The sequence below is a fragment of the Pteropus alecto genome, unplaced genomic scaffold (genome assembly GCF_000325575.1).
Source record: "Pteropus alecto unplaced genomic scaffold, ASM32557v1 scaffold72, whole genome shotgun sequence".
In the NCBI taxonomy this organism is placed as follows: domain Eukaryota; kingdom Metazoa; phylum Chordata; class Mammalia; order Chiroptera; family Pteropodidae; genus Pteropus; species Pteropus alecto.
The window spans coordinates 19,892,669-19,911,214 of record NW_006436811.1 but is presented as its reverse complement, the minus strand read 5'-3'; the positions used below and the strand labels follow the sequence as shown (position 1 = coordinate 19,911,214).

The 18,546-nt window shown below is 33.6% G+C and overlaps 1 protein-coding gene across 1 annotated transcript in view; it reads right to left on the bottom strand.

The window, feature by feature from the left end:
• The window catches only part of GPC5 (glypican 5), a 1,125,293-nt gene that overhangs the window by 859,080 nt on the left and 247,667 nt on the right, over positions 1-18,546 (bottom strand). The window contains exon 5 of the mRNA XM_006913808.1: positions 15,622-15,747. Within this exon, the coding sequence (XP_006913870.1) occupies positions 15,622-15,747 (126 nt within the window). The remainder of the gene's footprint in view (positions 1-15,621; positions 15,748-18,546) is intronic.

The following is an 18,546-nucleotide window of genomic DNA, read 5'->3' as shown; positions in this document are numbered from 1 at the left end:
CGCTGAATCACAAATTACACCACAGAGCTGATTCCACCTTGAAGCAATGGTTCTGCTCTTATGACCTTCAGTTACTGCCTCATGACTGGGGTCTGGGGTAGGGGTTTGAGGAGAAGTTCATGGGCTCTGAGCCAGGTGGCAATTTTATGGAGGTGTGAGTTGTTGTTGAATACTTCCATGAGTAGCGGGATGGGTGTGCTGCAGGTCTAGGGGAGGATGTGGGATGGAGGAACCAACAGAATCTACTAAATTCCTTACTGCCTGCCTTCCAGATGCCTCTCCAATATCCTCCCATGGCACCCTACACTTCACTATCCCAGCAGCCACTACAGGCTGTCACAGGCACTCCAACTCCAAAAAAGACAGAGATCACTCCTATGAATTTTTAACACTGTAGACCAGAGCCTCACACCGCAGGCACTGTTAAACATCGTTCAACGAGAGAAAGCTAAAATTCGATAATAGAAATTCTTAAATAGGAAATTTCTTTTGAAACAGTTTACTCTGCTCAAGATATCAAGTTATTGTACTCATTTGAATGCAGTTAGAAATCATCTGCTTCATCAAGATAGACAAACAGCAGAAAGATTCTTGACTTTCACATTCTTCCAGTAAGAACCCTCCTGACAGATGTGATTTCTTTCCATATTGTACCACCTGTAGGTTGTTTTCAAATTTTTTTGAATTAAAGACTGAACAGTTTGTTTAGTTGGTAAAATCTTTGTGAAGCTGAACAATTTGTCATCTGGGCTGTTACAAAACTTTTACAGAGGAAAGCAGTACATTTGCAAGTAAAATGAACAGGAAACTGCTAATTAGGCATCCCAAAACAATAATGTGTTTTCCCAGTAACATCATTAAAATTTTTAAAGATAAGTAAATAATAAAAATAATAATAGATTGTTCCCAAAAGACTCACATTAAAAAGCATAATAAATTTTGTCTATATACATACTAATGGATCAGGTTTGTGTATGTGTCTTGAGACTTGCTATGTTGAGTTGGATAGAGTCCCAAATAGAAGCTGACTTGCATCTTGCATGAATAAATTCCTAATTAGCTACTCAGTCCTGAAGCTTTTACAATCTACAAATAGCTTGATCTGAAGGTTTGGACTAGGCATGAAACTTTTGGACAAAGAATACCTTAAAACTGTAGAACCAGATAATACTGAAAGCATCATGTTCCAAAAAGAAAATTTTATCCAAACTATATATGTTAAAAATTATATATAAATATTCAACCTTGTTTAGTGACAATATTTTATTCCTAATTTTTTTTAAAGAAATAATACTATCATTAATAAACCATGAATTCCCCTTCTAGTTTTTTCTGGAGATGTTATCCCAGAAAGAAGTATGGCTGATATTTACTTGTATGCATTTTGGGTTACTTGGTAGTCTATTATAGTCAGGATGTAGAAATCCCCGAATAGCTATTATTATGCAAAACTCTATATATTGTATTTTGCATATTTCTATGAAAGAGCAGTGATTCTGAAACTCCTCGCCTTTTGAGCATTGTTACAGATCCAAATATGGCTTAAATAATTTCCATTGCTGATACAAAAAATCTAAGAAAGATGTGATCAATGCTCTTTTCCAGAAATATGCAGTGCTCAAAATTCTGGCTGTATAAAGGCTTCAGCTATTTGATATCCAAAATTCATTATGTAGAAGGTCTCTGTATATCAAAATGGAATTCTGCTAGATACTAAGTCTGCTCTAAAATCTTTATTCAAACAATAATCACATAATTCTACAATAAGATTTATCATATAATGACATCTAAACTTCCTTATGAAAGAAATAGGCCCTTTCCTATTTCTTTAAAAAGTCTAAAATCTTTCTTTAAAAAGAAAAGATAATTACTCAAAAAAATAATTGTGATACCCTAAGACAGTGGTTCTCACCCTTGGGTATTAGTCAGTACCATCTGGCCTGTTTAAGCAGATTCCTGGGCCCCATACCTTAGGTTTCTGATTCAGTCTAGGGAGGATACTTAAGAATTTTGAAACCATACTTTGCGAACCATGACTGTATTAAACATCTGGGAAATTAAAAAACATATTTAAAGAGCATGAGTTCTTCCATTGTTTCCTTCGGTGAGCATCACATTGCAGTTCTTCTTAACTATGTTTTCCTACATCTTAAAGGTGAGATCACTATATAACATGATGAGTATTTCTCTTAAATAAATATCTTTCTTCTACTCTGAGTTAGGTAACATGAGGAAAAAAACTTTTCCTTGACTAAATAATGATATTAATTTAAAATTTTTAAAAGGAAAAGTAGAGCGCTTGGATGAAAATAAAAATAAGGCAAACGGTTATGTAAATTTCAGAAAATAAAAGCCAATGTATATGTATCAACTATGTACTGGACAGTAGGATTCCTAAACGTATGGCTTTGTACAAAGAAACTAACAAACAAAAAAAGCTATGATTTCTATCCAATTTCTATCCAATCACGCACCTTTATAATATTTGGGATTACCTTAATTTTTTATCACACCACTCACATGCCTCTATACATGAATTTCCAGTATGAAGATTATGCCACATCTCTCTTGCATTTTACTTTAAAATATAATAAATCATCCATTGATACATTTATTTGCTATGATATAGAAATACAGGGACTGTAATAAAATAACCAAACATGCAAGAAAAAGCCCGAATACCAAGGACTAAGTTCTCTCCTTATCCCTATCCATCCTATTTTAGTCCATTTAGGCTGCTATAACAGAAATACTGCAGATTGGGTGGCTTACCAACAACAAACATTTATTCTCCACAGTTCTGGAGGCTGGGAAGTGCAAGATAAGGTATCAGCAGATTCAGTGTCGAGTGACGGCCCGAGTTTTGGAGCACTGGTTTATGGACGGCCTTTTTGCTGTGTCCTCACATGGGAGAGGGGTGAAGGATCTCTCTCTGAGGTATCTTTTTAAAGAGCACTAACCCCATTCATGACAGCTCTGCCTCATGATCTAATCCCCTCCCAAAGTCCCCACCTCCTAATACCATCACACTAGAGATGAAGTTTCAACATATAAATCTGGAGGAGACACAAATATTCAGTTTTTAGCATACCTCTCCATCTAGGGTGTGAGATGTGAGAACCAGGCTAGGTTGAGGTTCTACTCAGTTGGGAGAGTACTGTTTAGGCAGTCCTATTCATTCTGTTGCCACTCTTTACTGTCCAAACCACCAATGTGACATTCAGGGCAGCAATTACCATTTTCTTTTTTATGAAATTCATTTCTCAAATAATTCTAAACCTTCTATTGAAAAAATATTTAAGAAACTTTTATTGCCTTTTGATAAATTGCCTGCATTTTATTTGAAATGCATGAGTTTTTCAAGATATTTTTCCTAAGACACCTTTCTGTATTTCAGAAAGAGACCTGATAATTTTCCTTTAACGTTTATATGAATAATTTTATTTTCGTTTTTAATTGATTTTTTGGAAAATGACTAAAAGCACATAGTAAATAAATTATGAAAGCACACAGGATTATAAGAAATCATTTTTTTCTTCTATACATATCCTTGAGTCCTCTTCTCTTACTGCTATTTCCTTGTCACTACTTGCATGGTTATACCTCTCATTAACAAACCAAATTATATTACATATTTGAATCTACCATCACCATTAATTAGTTCCCTATTAATGGGCATTTTGGCTGTCCTTATCTTATGCTACCATAAACCATGTGTAATGCAGAGACTTTTGTTTACATGTTAGTATATCTGAGGAGTAATTAATTCTTACGAGTGAAACAGCTAATTCAAAGCTCATATGCATTTGAAATATTGGTATATGTTGTCCAAATGACCTTTGACGACATAGAAATAACTGCCACTCATCTGAAGTATTGAAATAACTTTTCTCCACAGCTTAGTCAATGCTGCTAATTGTCAAATTTAATGATCTTTAGCAATATAATAAAAGAAAAAATATTTGTAATTTAATTTGCATGTATTGATTTAATTTGTGTTGGAGATTCTTTAATTTGCATGGTTGAAGGTATTTTTCATATGCTTAAAAGCTCCTTATAATTTTTCGTGATCTATATATTCATGCAATTTGCCCACTTTCATATTAGATTTTTAGTGTTTTTATAATTTATTTGAGGAAGCACTTTATTCAGTGGAGAAAGACCCTCTGTGATATATGCTGTAAATGTTTTATCCTCAGTGTGGTTATGTACTTGGAGTTTCCTTATGGTATGTACTGCTCTGCAAAGGAGACCCAGGTAACACAAATGTGATAGATTTTCATTCTCTGTGGATAACTTTTTATTTCTTGAAAGTACATATGCTAGCTATTTCTTTTTCTTTTCATTCTCTCATGCATACTGCACACACATTGGCCTATATTAAGCAAGATTCTGTTTGTTTTCTATGAACTTTATATTCAAAATTACTCTCCATTAAGCATCCAGATTCTATCAGTCTTTGCTTGATACTTCCAAAGACTTCTCAAAGCACCTAGAATAAAATCCAAACTTCTTCCCTGGCCTATGTGATCTGACACTTGCCGCATGTTCAACAATCCTCCTGCATCACTCTGCTCCACATATGCTGATTCTCCTTCTGTTCCTCAGACATATGAGGCACGATATTCCTTATACTTGGAAAAATCAGATCTTTCCACATTTTCAGCTTAAACATGACTTCTCCAGAAAGGTTTCCCCTGGAGACCTAATCTAGCACAGCCTCTTCATCACCCCATCCCTAGAACATCAGCTCCAGAAGAACACAAACTTGCCATTTCATTCATCACCTAGAATGCTACTTGTGATGGTTAATTTTGTATGTCAACTTGGCTGGGCTATGGTACACAGTAGTTTGGCAAACACTAGTTCAGATGTAGTTATGAAGGTATTTTTCAGATATGATAAACGTTTAAAACAATAAACTTAAAGGAAAGCAGTTTTATCTCCATGATGTGGGTAGGCCTCATCCAATCAGTTGAAGGATTTAAGAAAAAAGATTAAGGTCCCTGAAAAAGACTGCTATAGTGACTTCAGCCAGAATTTTCAGGTTTCCAGCCTACCCGGCAGATTTCAGACATCAAATGAGGCAATTCATTTCACTCTCAACCTTTCTCTCCCTTTTTTATGAGGTATACACACACACAGACACATTACTATATGCCATTCTCATAGCAAGCTCTCTAATAGCTGGTATCCTGTTTATGTCGTGGTTCTTTCTACTATACAGAGCATCACTACTAATCTCTAAAGAAACATGTATCCCAATTTGAGAAGCATAACTTCAAATTAGATGGCAACGACTCAATCCCAAACATTCAGCACTATACATTTTTCACTACTTTGCAACACTCATCTTTAACTATTCCATGATCACTAGAAGAAATTAATTTTGTTTCATACAAAATAATTTAAATGTGTTAATCTAAAATTCTGCTGATTTACTGATCCAATAAACCTAAAAATGCCTAGATCCTGTCTAGTATAATCCAAAAAAGGACCAACATTTCATCCATATCTATAATTAATTACAATCTCATACTTAATTTATATGAAAATAATATGAAAATGTTTATATCATCACGCATTATATATTAATGCCTGACAGACTAGCAAAGAGTCTTCAGTTTATTAAGAAGGAGGGCTTTACTGCTGTTAGGACTGCATGGAATGGGGCAAAGAAATGCACAACTTTGTACCAATTCAAGTACAGGTTGGCTGATGCTGCTAAGTGATTAAAAATAGAACTATGAAAGTGGATTATACAAATACTCAAAAAAAATGCATTTATCTTCCTCCTGAAGAAATTAAAACAAAAAATTAAAACATTTCTTCATTTTAGTATAGTAATGAGAAAAATCTCCAGAATAATAAAATATATAATTATACTAATCATGCAACTCAAAACATGAAGGTCAATACACTTTAAATATTACATTCACTAATGCGAAACTAATTTCAGATTGGAAATGAGTTTTAGAAACCCATCTCAACAGTACCTAACAAATTTTATTTATTTGTTTTGAAGAATGCATCAAAAAATAATAATTTGATAGTTGGGCCATAAAATGTGCTGATAACTGATAAGCTGTTCTTATAAAATAAATGAGACTATGCTGCTGTCTATTTGAAGAAAAAAGTATTTTGAATAAATAACTGTTCTCCTTCATATTTTATCTTAAAATATAAATCATTCACTAATTAATTTATATGCGATGATATGGAAATACAGGAACTAGATTAAGAAAAAATACATATCATCTTTATAGTTTAAAAAACACACCTATTTTACTGAAAAGGCAATAGTGTTTCATGTGTACACTCATTACGAAGATGAAGGATAAATAAGGAACTGCTCAGGATAAAATAAGACTAGGTATCCTGGAGGCCTTAAAGACTGCTGTTATGCAGTAATACTATTTGGAAGTCGCAAGTGTATGGAGCTATGAAAAAACGTGAACCCCCAAAGAGAGAACTTCTGTGACAAACAAATGGAAAAATTTCCTTTAGATTTCCACTTCAATGAACTTTTATCTTCCTTTTTTTTTTTTTTAATTTTCCTCTACACACAATCTCTAATGGAACCAAGTAACAAGTTAAAAATAGTTTACATGTACTGTGTCAATCTGGTGAGAAATTGAGTAGTTAGACACAGGGTGATGGCTAATATTCAACCTCATTTAGTTCTAGGGATTCTGTTTACAAAAAGTATTTCCTCTGAGAATTCAACGTATAGAGGGCTATAAATATAGCAGCCTTAAGACTGTCATGTCACGAAAACAATTTGTTGTATGATGTACTAAAATTTAGCAGTCTTTAGAGATTGGTTTCCAGTGATCAACTCTAAGACAAAATAGCCAGTGATCGATCATTCCCAAACCACTGCTTGGAGGTAAAATGTTTCTCTTTTATTTCTATAGTGTTTTATCTTTGTATCTTAACGTTTAGTTCTCTATTGAGAAATGGATGTGTTGCAAGGGTACAATACAGACCATAATTCTCCACAATTGGAGTATTTGATAAACTGCCTATTAATTCCTCTAATTCTAGCCTCAATGAAATAATCACTTAAAATACTAACAAGGAACTCTCCTGCTCCCAAACCAACATCCTTAATGTTAATTTTTACTAACTCATAAACTAACATTCATGTATGTCTTTGTTTTCCAAATGAAAGTCTTCTGATCCATGATAGAACCCATCCAATGAAGACATAAGCTCAATACTGAAGTAAATGAGCATGTAGTGTTTAATAAGTTTTCTAATAATTGTTGAATATTTACTACATGATGGCTAGTATTCTAAATTGTTTATGTGAATAATTTATTTAATTCATAAGTATGAGGTAGGAATATTTTCAGCCACATTTTAAAGATAAGGAAACTGATACAATTAGAGGTTAATGAATGTGCCTGAATTCATATCTCTAATAAGCAGCTAATTTTTACTGAGAACCTTAGTAGCCTGGCTCTTGAGCCTATGTTCCTAACTACTGGGCTTTACTGGCTTTCTGAATGAATGGCTGGGCTATAATGAAGGAGGGAAAATTTAAATACAAGCAGTCAAGTTATACACAAATGGAAAGGTTGCACACAAATGGAAATAAAACAGTTACTAGGCCATCAAACTTGGAGCATTTCATTTAAGAATACATTTGTTTCTTCTCTGTTTCTTGCTTCTAAGGCTGCTGATTAAAATTCCATCAAAACTTAAAGATTTTGCAAGCAATCATACTTGCAATTATTTGATTAATGTTCATCTCCACTATATCCAAATCTATGTGAGAGATGGCTCATATGTTTTATCTATCACTGTATCCCAGTGTCTAGAACAGTGTATGTGACAGAGCAGATACCTGACAATGCTATTTTGTCTTATGCCTTATTATATTTTTGTATTTATTATGTTTTATTATAGAATTTTAAATATATACAAATACAGAGAATAAACATCCCTGTATCCATAATACAGTTTCCATGGTTATTTACACATACAACAAAAACCTTGTTTTATATATAGTATGACCATCTTCCTTCCATTCACTGAATTATTTTAAACCAAATCCCAGACATCATCTCAGATCATCCATGAATATTTCAGAGAAGTTATTTTAAACAAATAAATGGAGATGTATATCACACTTTACCTCTTTTACCAAATACTTCCTGACAATCCCCTCAATCAAATGAGATCTGCCCCTTATTTGAAAGCCTGCGAGAGTTTTCGCTCCTCTTTTATTTCACAGAGTTTGTTTTCCTGTGTAGAGATATGAAGACGTTTTCTACACATTTTTAGATTCTAAGTTCCTCAAAGGTGGGAACAATGTCTACTCACCTTTGTATCCCATTCAAGTTCTCTTGCAGTATCCTGAACATGGAATCTAGCTTCCTGTCTTCTACCCACCACTTCCAAATACATGTATAAGGATTCTAAAACATCACTCTGTTTCCCTTCAGCTGAGAACAAGATGATAGATGGCATTCCAAACTGAGGTACTAGACATAAAAGGCAGATGGCTAAAAACTGGTTTTGAGTCCCTCATCTTGACATCCACCTAATTGTATAAAAGGATTGAGGTCAAAGAGGCCAGAGATGAGAATTTCTTTGAAAAAACTTATTGGACTGCTGTGGCATTCCCTGTCATTCATCCTAAGTGACAGAGGCTTTGGGGCATCTTTGGAGTTTGTAGGATTAAAAGGGCTGGTAGTTGATCTATGCCTAAGAAAATATAAGGCTTGTAGCTAAAGTTCCCTGTCTAGTGTCAAAGTAAAGAGAGCTAGTTGCCCTGGGTGTAGATGTACTTCCACCAAAAGCAGGAGAGAAAAGTAAAGTTTCTGTAATCTAAAGTGGATCATGCAGAAAAAAAGGACCCTACAAAGCTCTCATAGCAGGAATAGGCCAAAGGTTTACCATCAGATGAAGAAGTGTGGGGGAGAGGCATTGTCTTGAGCCCAAAAAAAGCCCTAGAACATCAACTCTTCACACCTGCCAAGCTAAGAAGCATTAATGCAAGATACAAAGTTAACCATTAAAAAGGTGATTCCTTTATCTTACTCCTTCTGTCTCACTTCTGTTCCAACATACCTCCCTCTCCAAACTCAGAGGAGTCAGTAACTTGGCTGGAGGACAAGGAGGACACAAGGCTGTCACATGGACCTGAGGCTGTTCATCCCCCCACGACAGGCCTCCTAGACTGAAGCAGTACCTAACAGCAAGGGGAGTAACAACCACTTTAAGTGACGTTCAGAGTTTTGAATAAATTGGACTAGACCTTTTCATTACTGAATTTAGACTTTTTATGGTACTGAATTTGATTACTGAATATGGATTACTTATGGGACTAATAATAAAAGATCCTTCAGACACTAATCTAGTACTCTGCTTTATCCATAGGGGATACATTCCAAGGCCCCCCAGAGGATTCCTGAAACTGTGGATAGTACCAAACCCTACATATACTATGTTTTTCATATATATACATACCTATGAAAAAGTTTAAGTTATATATTAGGCACAGTAAGAGATTAACAACAGTAACTAATAAAATAGAACAATTATAACATACTGCAGTAAAAGTTATATAATATGTTTCTCTATTTTCTCTCTCAAAATTTCTGTAATTTTCCAGGTTAATATTTTCAGGCCACAATTAACCTTCTAGAACTGAAACCACAGGAAGTGAAAAAGCAGATAAGGAGGGACTGCAGTAGTGACCAAAAAATTCTGAGAATTGGCCATGATTTCATCCTAGTGAAAAAATAAAAGCTGTTTTCTGAGTAGGTTTAATGAAACAGTTTCTACTGTTACCTTTCTGAGTCCAGTTCCCTGAAATGCAATGATTACATGTTTAATGAGACAATGACATAAGCCAGTGAATTAAGATTCAGAAGAAACTTTTCAGTTGAGCAAATGAGATACCATGCAATCATTGAAAAATTAATGGAGCATTTTTAGAAAAGACCAAAATGTGTATATTAACCTGAGAAGGATGGATATTTTCCTAGACTTTGACAGTTGTTTGGGATATCAGGTCTTAGAGCAAAGTTGATAACATTGCTCTAACTACTAACTACTTAGACTACTTGCTACTAACTACTGTATTATTTTCCAGAAAACCAAACTATGAGATAACTACTTCTGGCACTATCATTTAAATAAAAATTATCTGCCAAGCAAGTATACTAGAGTAAGCCTGAAAGAGATAGTACACAACCAGTAACTGTGCAAATTTTATGTTCTTTATGAATCTGATACATCAGCCTTACCTGTACTTGTCCCATTGGATCTAGAATACATATTCTACAATGTAATAAATTTGACAATACCTTATAATATAATTAAAAGCACACTTTTTATTTCTGTCAATAAAGAGCAAAAATGTTTCAGTTCTTCCCTGATGATCGTAAACTCACACTTGTGACCTTGGGCAGACCTTGGCACTTTATCCACCCCAAACTCAGGTGCTTCACCTGTGGTAAAGACAATCACATCTAATATTTCTTTAACCCAGAACACATGAGCTTCTTAAAGTTGTTCAGATGGTGGTTGCAATAAAAACGTCTATGGAAGCGCACCCAATGGGACATGCAGGATCTTAAAGTTAAGTCAAAGAAGGAAAATCGGCATCTAGAGTCAGCAACTTTTTTTGATTCATCTCCTTTCTTCTCACTTCTCAGGCACTCAGTTTCATTTTGGACCCACATATTACCCACCAAAGTGTTTTCACTAAATCGCATTCCAAATCCCCAAATCTCTTAGTTCTCACTAACACAAAAAATAAAAATTACTTTTCTTCAGAGTCCTGTTATCTCTTAAAAAGTTATTGATAGGTGTTCAATGATATTCATCAGTCTTGGCCTCTCAAATAATACAGGAGCTCTGTTATAAAAGAAACTGCAGTAGATAAGAACAAAGAAGATGTGTGGCATATAAATGTACAAAGGATTATAGGTGTCATAACGGATTTAGACATTATGATAAAACACAAATGAGAGGATTTATTCTACTGGGACACAAAATAAATATGGGAGTTTGGCAAAACTACTTATACGGTTGGGGAGAAAATGATTTAGTTGAACATTATTCCATTAATAATGGGCATTTCAAGGTCCACAGTAGATTGCTGCTGCGGGGTAAGAGTGGGGGTGCCTCCTAATCACGCTTTCTAAGCACCCTTCAGTTCTAAACCAGAGAAGACAGGCCATAGGTATGAAAACAGTGATGATTATTGAAAAAGTATAGTTCAACAATATATGAACCCTGGTTGAATAAGTAGGAATTGCAAGGGAAAAAAAGAAATAAGAAAAGACTGATGTTTAAGTCATGAAGAACATGCTGCCTTTGTACAAGCGACTAGTCGTTACATTAATGAAATTCAAAACAGTTCTGAGTCCTGATTGTTTTTGAAAATGTAGTCTATAACATCTGGAAACTTGGCTAGGTGTTTAAAAAAAAGATAAATAAAATCTAATTGAATACACCAAGATCAGGAAGGAAAAGAAAGATCGAAGATGAAGTGGCTTTCCAGACAGATAACGGGTCAAAGAAAAAATAATTGAGGTTAAAAAAACTATGGTCAAGAAAAATGTCGTTGTCTGGGTGAAAAGAAAACTGATAATAGATAAATATAAAATCTCAGTAATTTCTAAGGTTTTTTACTTTTATCTGAGTCTTAAAAATTCAGTTATAATATGTTGAGAAGGGGGCATCTTATCATAGGAGTTCAAGAAGAAACACTGTACTACTAAAGAAGCATTATGAAACATTAACTAAGTCAAGACGAAGTAGAATTCATGCAGATTATTAATTTTACTAGGATATTTAACAGCTACTCACTAGTTTAAGAGTTGTGGAAGTCATAAATTCCTGGGGATTGAAGAAGAGTTATTGGATTATCTGTGTATTAATCAAAAGAGAAAAAGAAATCCCTTGTAATTAAGTAGCTGTCTCCTGAACTTCAATACTCAGAAAGATGAGTACAAACCATCCAACAATCAATTTGCAATCACAAAGAACTAAGAACAGAGTAAGGACTGACATGCCTTTTAGAAGACAATTTTGTTTTATGATGGAGACAGGATGGGTAGAGAAGGACTTTAGGAGATGAAGACCACACGGATTTCAGTAAAACATTTTCATCTTAAATCAAGAAATTGTTTGAACTTTTGACTTCAATGCTGTGCATGCAGTCTTTAAAATCATCTTAATTAAAATAGCTTTTCTTCATGAATTAAACACTCCTTATAGACTACAGATATTTGAAATATTTTCATCTATAATCACAAAAGAATTGCACCTCTTTTGATGAGCACAAAGATGATTTCACCCAATGTTATAGGATTGTCATAATATTGAAACAATCTGCATGGTTTTCCTATTATTTAAAGCAGTATGTCTGTGCACATAAATAATCTTATCAATCATCTCCTAAAAAGTGCCTTCAGGAGAAGAAGTACAGCCAAACTAATCAGTTTGCTCTTATAATGAATAATAGACTCAATTTATCCTATTGATGTGCTTGGCATAATTCCTCTGGAATGAACTTGATGAATATTATAATCCACCATAAAAAAAAGAAAAACCTCTATCATCCTCAAATGGAGTATATATTCACCTGACATTCATTTCTTCAAAATTTGGTGGCATTATTTATCTCAACTAACTGCAGGTCTCTGAAATGAATACCTTGTATGGGGGAGGTCTTAGTGCTTTCACACATCATTCATTGTTATATTTTGGTTTTTTCTCAAGGAAAAGTAGTTAAAAATTTAATTTTAACATCTATCAGCACTTGACTGTATACTGAAGCCTTCCTAGTAAATTCAATAGTTCAGTATTGAACCATGTCCATTAATGCTTTGACAAAACTATATCACAAAATTACTATGAAAATCAGAGTTGGTTGGAAGTTGAAATAATATTCACGTCAAAATGAATTATAAAAATAAAACAACGATGCTCCAAAATAGTAATGTCGCTACAACATGTTTTCATTAAACATAAATACAATGAAAATAAAAAAATAAAAGCCTCCCAGTACTTTTTAAGTATATTAGCAGTTTTTATGTAACAGTTCAGAAATATTCTATGCAAAAGCAATATCAATTTTTTTAATTTTTTCAAAATGGCTGGTAAAATATGTAATATTCCATTTTAACTATATTTACTCAAGAATTATTTGAAAGTATCCCACATTAGCAGGTATAAATATGCATAATTTTTGACTGTCATATAATATTACATGATGAATATATTAACACTGAAAAAATCAGATATGATAGATATTTAGATTTTAGCATTGACTTTGCATTGAAAAAAATATGCTCTATTATGTTCTAATATACACTGAGAATTGACTAAGCCATGGAAAAAATTACAATTTAAATTATATTTTAAGAAGTCAAAGTATACATGAGCGTTTTCTCCAAATCAAATAGAAAAAAAGCCACCCAAAGTAAGCACCCAATGCTTACTTTGGAGCATTAAGGAGTAAAGTTGTGGAGGAACTAAGTGAGATAATCTTTGCGAAGCCTTATTTTACTGTTAGAAAATAATCTGGACTGAAAAAGTATCCATTTGGAAGTAGCCCAGACATGGTGGGGGGAGCCACTGTGTGGAGCGAGTCAATGGGTGTGGGAGTCGGCTGAGGACCCATGGGAAAGGGATGCAAGAGAAATATCCTCAAGAAAGGGAAAATGTCAGTTAATGTGATGAGGTAGAAGGATTGTTTGAGAAAAGATTAAGGCAAAGTGAAAGGTGCCCACAGAAGAGTGGAGTCGTGTAGCACACATGGAAGTGGCCGCCAGACAAGAGGCCAGGGTGCTACAGGAAGGGGAAGACCTGAGCTGGAAACAAATTAGAATAATGAGAATCACTCTCTTTATCAGAAATGTGGACACTTACTATAGATAATTCTTGCTAAAGATGAGCTTTCTTTATTTGAAGTCTTAAAAATATTATATAGAAGAAAATATATTCTTTGTGTTGAAAATATTATCCCTCTAAAAAGTTTTCTCAAATCATTGATTTCTCAGTCAGTATTTCCTATTATATGAACCCCAGACCAAATAGAGAGGAATGGGACAAATTGAAACTAAGGTTCTTACAGCTCTAGAATCAAATGATATAATATAATGTAATATAGTATATCAAATCTATTCATACTACATAAATCTTTCATTAATCGCCATGAGAGTCTCTTAGCACCTGTAGAAAAATTGTTAATACACAAATTTTCATTCTAGTTTGAACAATGTGAAAAGACAAAATATAACTAAAAATAGAATTTATTTAGTAGATCTAAGTGACACAAATTCTATAATACTACATGCAAAGTACTATATATGCCATGACTGAATGCTCTCAGTAAAGGCAAGAAAGATATATTTAGAAAATATATTCCAACACCCAAAGAGCATAAGGAAAAGAAAAGCTATAGCCATATCAGTCAAATATTTTATTTAAATTTAATTATAGTTTCTGTCTTCAATAATTTTTCTATGAAATCTAAGAATTTCTATGAGATATTCAGATATAAACTACAAATTAATCATTTAATAAAACAGGAATGTAACCTTTAACTATAAAGAACATGAATGCCCAGAAATACGTAAACAATTTTTATTATATAAAAGTAATTTTATATTAAAATTGATTCCAGTATATGTTTATCATAGTAATTTTATTTACTAAATGAACATTTTAAATGAACTCATCACTCTTGTGGTAACTAAATCACCTATCTACACATGGAGTAGGTATGTTTGTAAATCAGAAAGTTTAACACTCTATCTTTCTTTGCACATTGCTCAAAGTAAAATACACTAAAACATTCTAATCCAAACACAACACAAGCCTACATTCTATAATAATCACCATCATTGGAAAATTAAAGGACTAATTTTCCAGCCAATTATACTGACCACTGTTATATATTATGGAGGGAGAAATTAAGACTTTCTGAAATTCAGGGGATTACTTGAAAGTATAATCTGTTGTAGGAACCAAAGAAAAAGAAACTGTCAAAGAAGATCTAGACAGTGAGAAAAAAAGATACAAGTTAATTTCACTCCTGAGTCTGAGGAACAACTGACAATATGCAAATAAACAATGCTTCAAAGATACATACATAAAAGTGACTCCCACTCTTACACAGATACACACAGACACACACATACATAAAGAGACCCTTGTAGAACAGGGATATTACTAGTGCAGATTCATAAATCCATATATGAATGAATGTCTGCACAGGTATTCACATTTCACTGAATTTCCTCACTTTCTAATACTCAAAAAAGTAAAACTTAAAAAAAAATAGATATTTGATAAACAAGACTGATTAAATAGAAGGCAAGTAACACTTGATAGAAGAAGTAGAATTTTAAGGTAAAGCATAGATAGGTAGAAAAAAAAGAGAAGTTTCAAAACACCACTGAATGTGATTGTATTTCTAACATGTCAAAAGGATCATATTTATTTTTAATAAACTAAAGAGACAGAATTAATCTATAATCTCACCTGTGTGACAAAATTTCAACTGGAGTAATTCATTCAAGATCTGGGAAAAGAAAGCATGAATGAAAGCAGCCATCATATTTTCACAGACCACTAGACATAAAATACCTTTTTACTATATCTTCTCCATTCCAGCACGGCAGTCCATCAGCAGCAGCTAAGTCATTAACACAAAGCTGATCAGCCAGGGCTCCATAAAATGTCCTATGAAGTCGAAGGCTGTTGATAAATTCTCTGAATGGAGAAAAAAAAAACAAAAACAAAACAAAGAAAACAATTACAACCAAAAATCCATCAAAAATGCCACTAGCTTGGTACAGAGGAGATCATTTCTGGACTAGAATAGAAGGGTAGGAATAGGAAATACTGGAAGGAAAGCAAACTTCAGAATTCTTGGCATGATTGGTTGAAATGTAGCAATTATGAAATTGTATCCTCCACTGAAATTTAAAAATATAATTTCTTTAGAAATGAGATCAAATAGGAGTGTTGGTTATATATTATAGCTGAAATGACCAATTGAAAAAATAAATATTATTTTCACAGCACCAATGTTCAACTGCATTAATTTTATACTTCTCTCTCTTACTGGTGTTCAAAGAACAATTTTATTTTTGAGACCTGCTGGAATTGTAAATAACCATTAATCTGTAGGAAGGATAACTGTAATTTTCAAATATGCAGCATCTGAAATCACAGAGATCAGGAGGATTTCCCACGGCAAGTGTTTGGTGAGTATTTAATCAAATTTTTAACAAAGCTTAACCAGACAAATTATAACAAAATGGTCACAGAAAGCATAAATTTGACTCAAATCTCACGCTCGATTTTTTAAAAAAGTTTTGTTTCCTCGCTAGCACAGTAACTACTTATTTATATGTTAAGTCAGTTTTCTCTACTAGAAAATATTTCCCTTGATGACGCTATATCGCTACTGACTGGGGTGCAAGAATAAATACGATTCTCATGTTGCAGCTACTAAAACAAAAGTGATGGAGCTGATTGGTTCTTTCCTACAGAGGTGGAGTTCAATGAATAGAAAGATGTAGTGAATAGTGTCCTGACCCTATTCACTATACAAGACTACTATGTGGAATCAAAGCGTCTCCTAGAAATGAAGACGCCTGTCACAAACGGCTGGAACGTTGAGACCTCCAAATTGATAGTGTAAAACTAAATACATATTTTGTTATGAAACCCAAACCTTCTATTCCAATTTTGGTTAATGGAACCCTTGTTTCATTTATTCCTTCGCAACCAATAGATCATAATGGAGAAAGCTTTACATTTTTCTTTTGCAGTCTCCTTTCCCAGTGCTACTCCAATTGCTTAGTCCAAGCTCTATCATTTCTCTTTGGAATTATTACACTAGGATTACATATCTCCAATCTTTTTCTCTAACAGTCACCTCCCATCCTCCACAAAAGCCATCTTTTAAAATTCAAATTTGATATTCCACAGATTACATCACTCACTTGGTTAAAATTATCAATGGCTCTCCATTCTCTACAGCATGAAATCCAAATTTCTAGGAAAGACATCTAAGGTACCCTCTCATTTCAATTTCAGCAGCACCCTAAATCATACTTTAGGGTCCCACAAAAGGGAGATACTTGCTGTTCCTCAAACACACCTTTGTGCCTTTGCACACATTCTCTCTAAAAGGATTGTATCCTAGAAGATTCCCACTTATTCTATAAATCATCCACTATCAATTATTTGCCATAGAATAGGGAACATTACTAAGTACCAAGCCCTGATTTGGCACTAGGAATTCAGAGCTAAACTAGACAGTTCCTGCCTTCTAAGAATGCACATTCTGGTGAAAATCTACAATAATAATATAGTATTAATAGTGCCACATTTGAGGACAAAGAAGGAATCAGAAAATATTTACAAAATAAGGTATTACTTTAGTATTCTACACAAAGAAAGAAACAAGCAAACAACAACAAAACCAAAATAAGCAAGGATAAAGAGGAAAGAATATCGTGTTTTCAGAGGAAGAAAATACAAGGATGTAAAAAAAAAAAATGCGTGTCAGTGAGCATCATGAAAACTGATAGATTTGAAAGATGCTAGGAATCTAGAATTGACAGGTAAGGTAAAACTTTTAAGGAAACTTCTTAAACACACTTCCTGAGGAGGTCGTAGTCATTCGCTGGGATAAAAAATAAAGGGAAATATCACCTTCTTAATCCACACTATCCTTACCCTATTCAATACTGTCATCTTTGTACATACCACTTTCTATTTTAGTATATACTATGTAATTAGTTATTAAGTTTTATTGTTTTTTTTTTTTTTATCTGCCTCCAGCTCTAGAATAAAAGACTCAGGCAGAGAGGGATTTTTTTTTTTGGTTTGTTTTGTTCACCACTGTCGATCTTAAAGCAGTGGTGGAGGTATATGGCAAGCTCGATAAATAGTTATTGAGTTAATGAGTGAAAGCTAATTAATAATTAACTCCATTCTCAATATGTTCAGTTTGAGATTTCTTTGGAATATTCAGAAAGAGAAATCAAATGGAAGATTACTTACAAGCTTAATATGAGGAACATCATCTGGGGATCCTACCAAAATGTGGATTCAGATTTAGCAGTTCTGGGGGAGGGCCCAAGAGTCTACATTTCAAGGAAGCGCTCAAATGATGCTGAAACTACTGGTTCAAAAACCATAACACCACGGAGGTTTGCTTTTAGATATGTGACCTTGGAATTCAGGGCACTAGACATGTGATGTAAGATTTAGCAACTATAGAGGTGGTGACCGAAGTCGTGAATATAAATGAAATCTCTCAGGCAAATAATATGCAATCAGCCAAAGGGACTCAGAAGTAGAAAGAGCAAAAGAAGAAAAACTTTAATGTCAGAGAGCAATGAAAACTAAAGAATGAGGGAATCTGAAGTTAGAGTCTCCACAGTACAAAATGCTATTAAGAGAGGATAACGAAAATACTGAAAATGTTTTTTTTTTATACGTGGTGACCATAATTGTTATAAACCGACTTGTGTTCTCATAAAATTCATATGC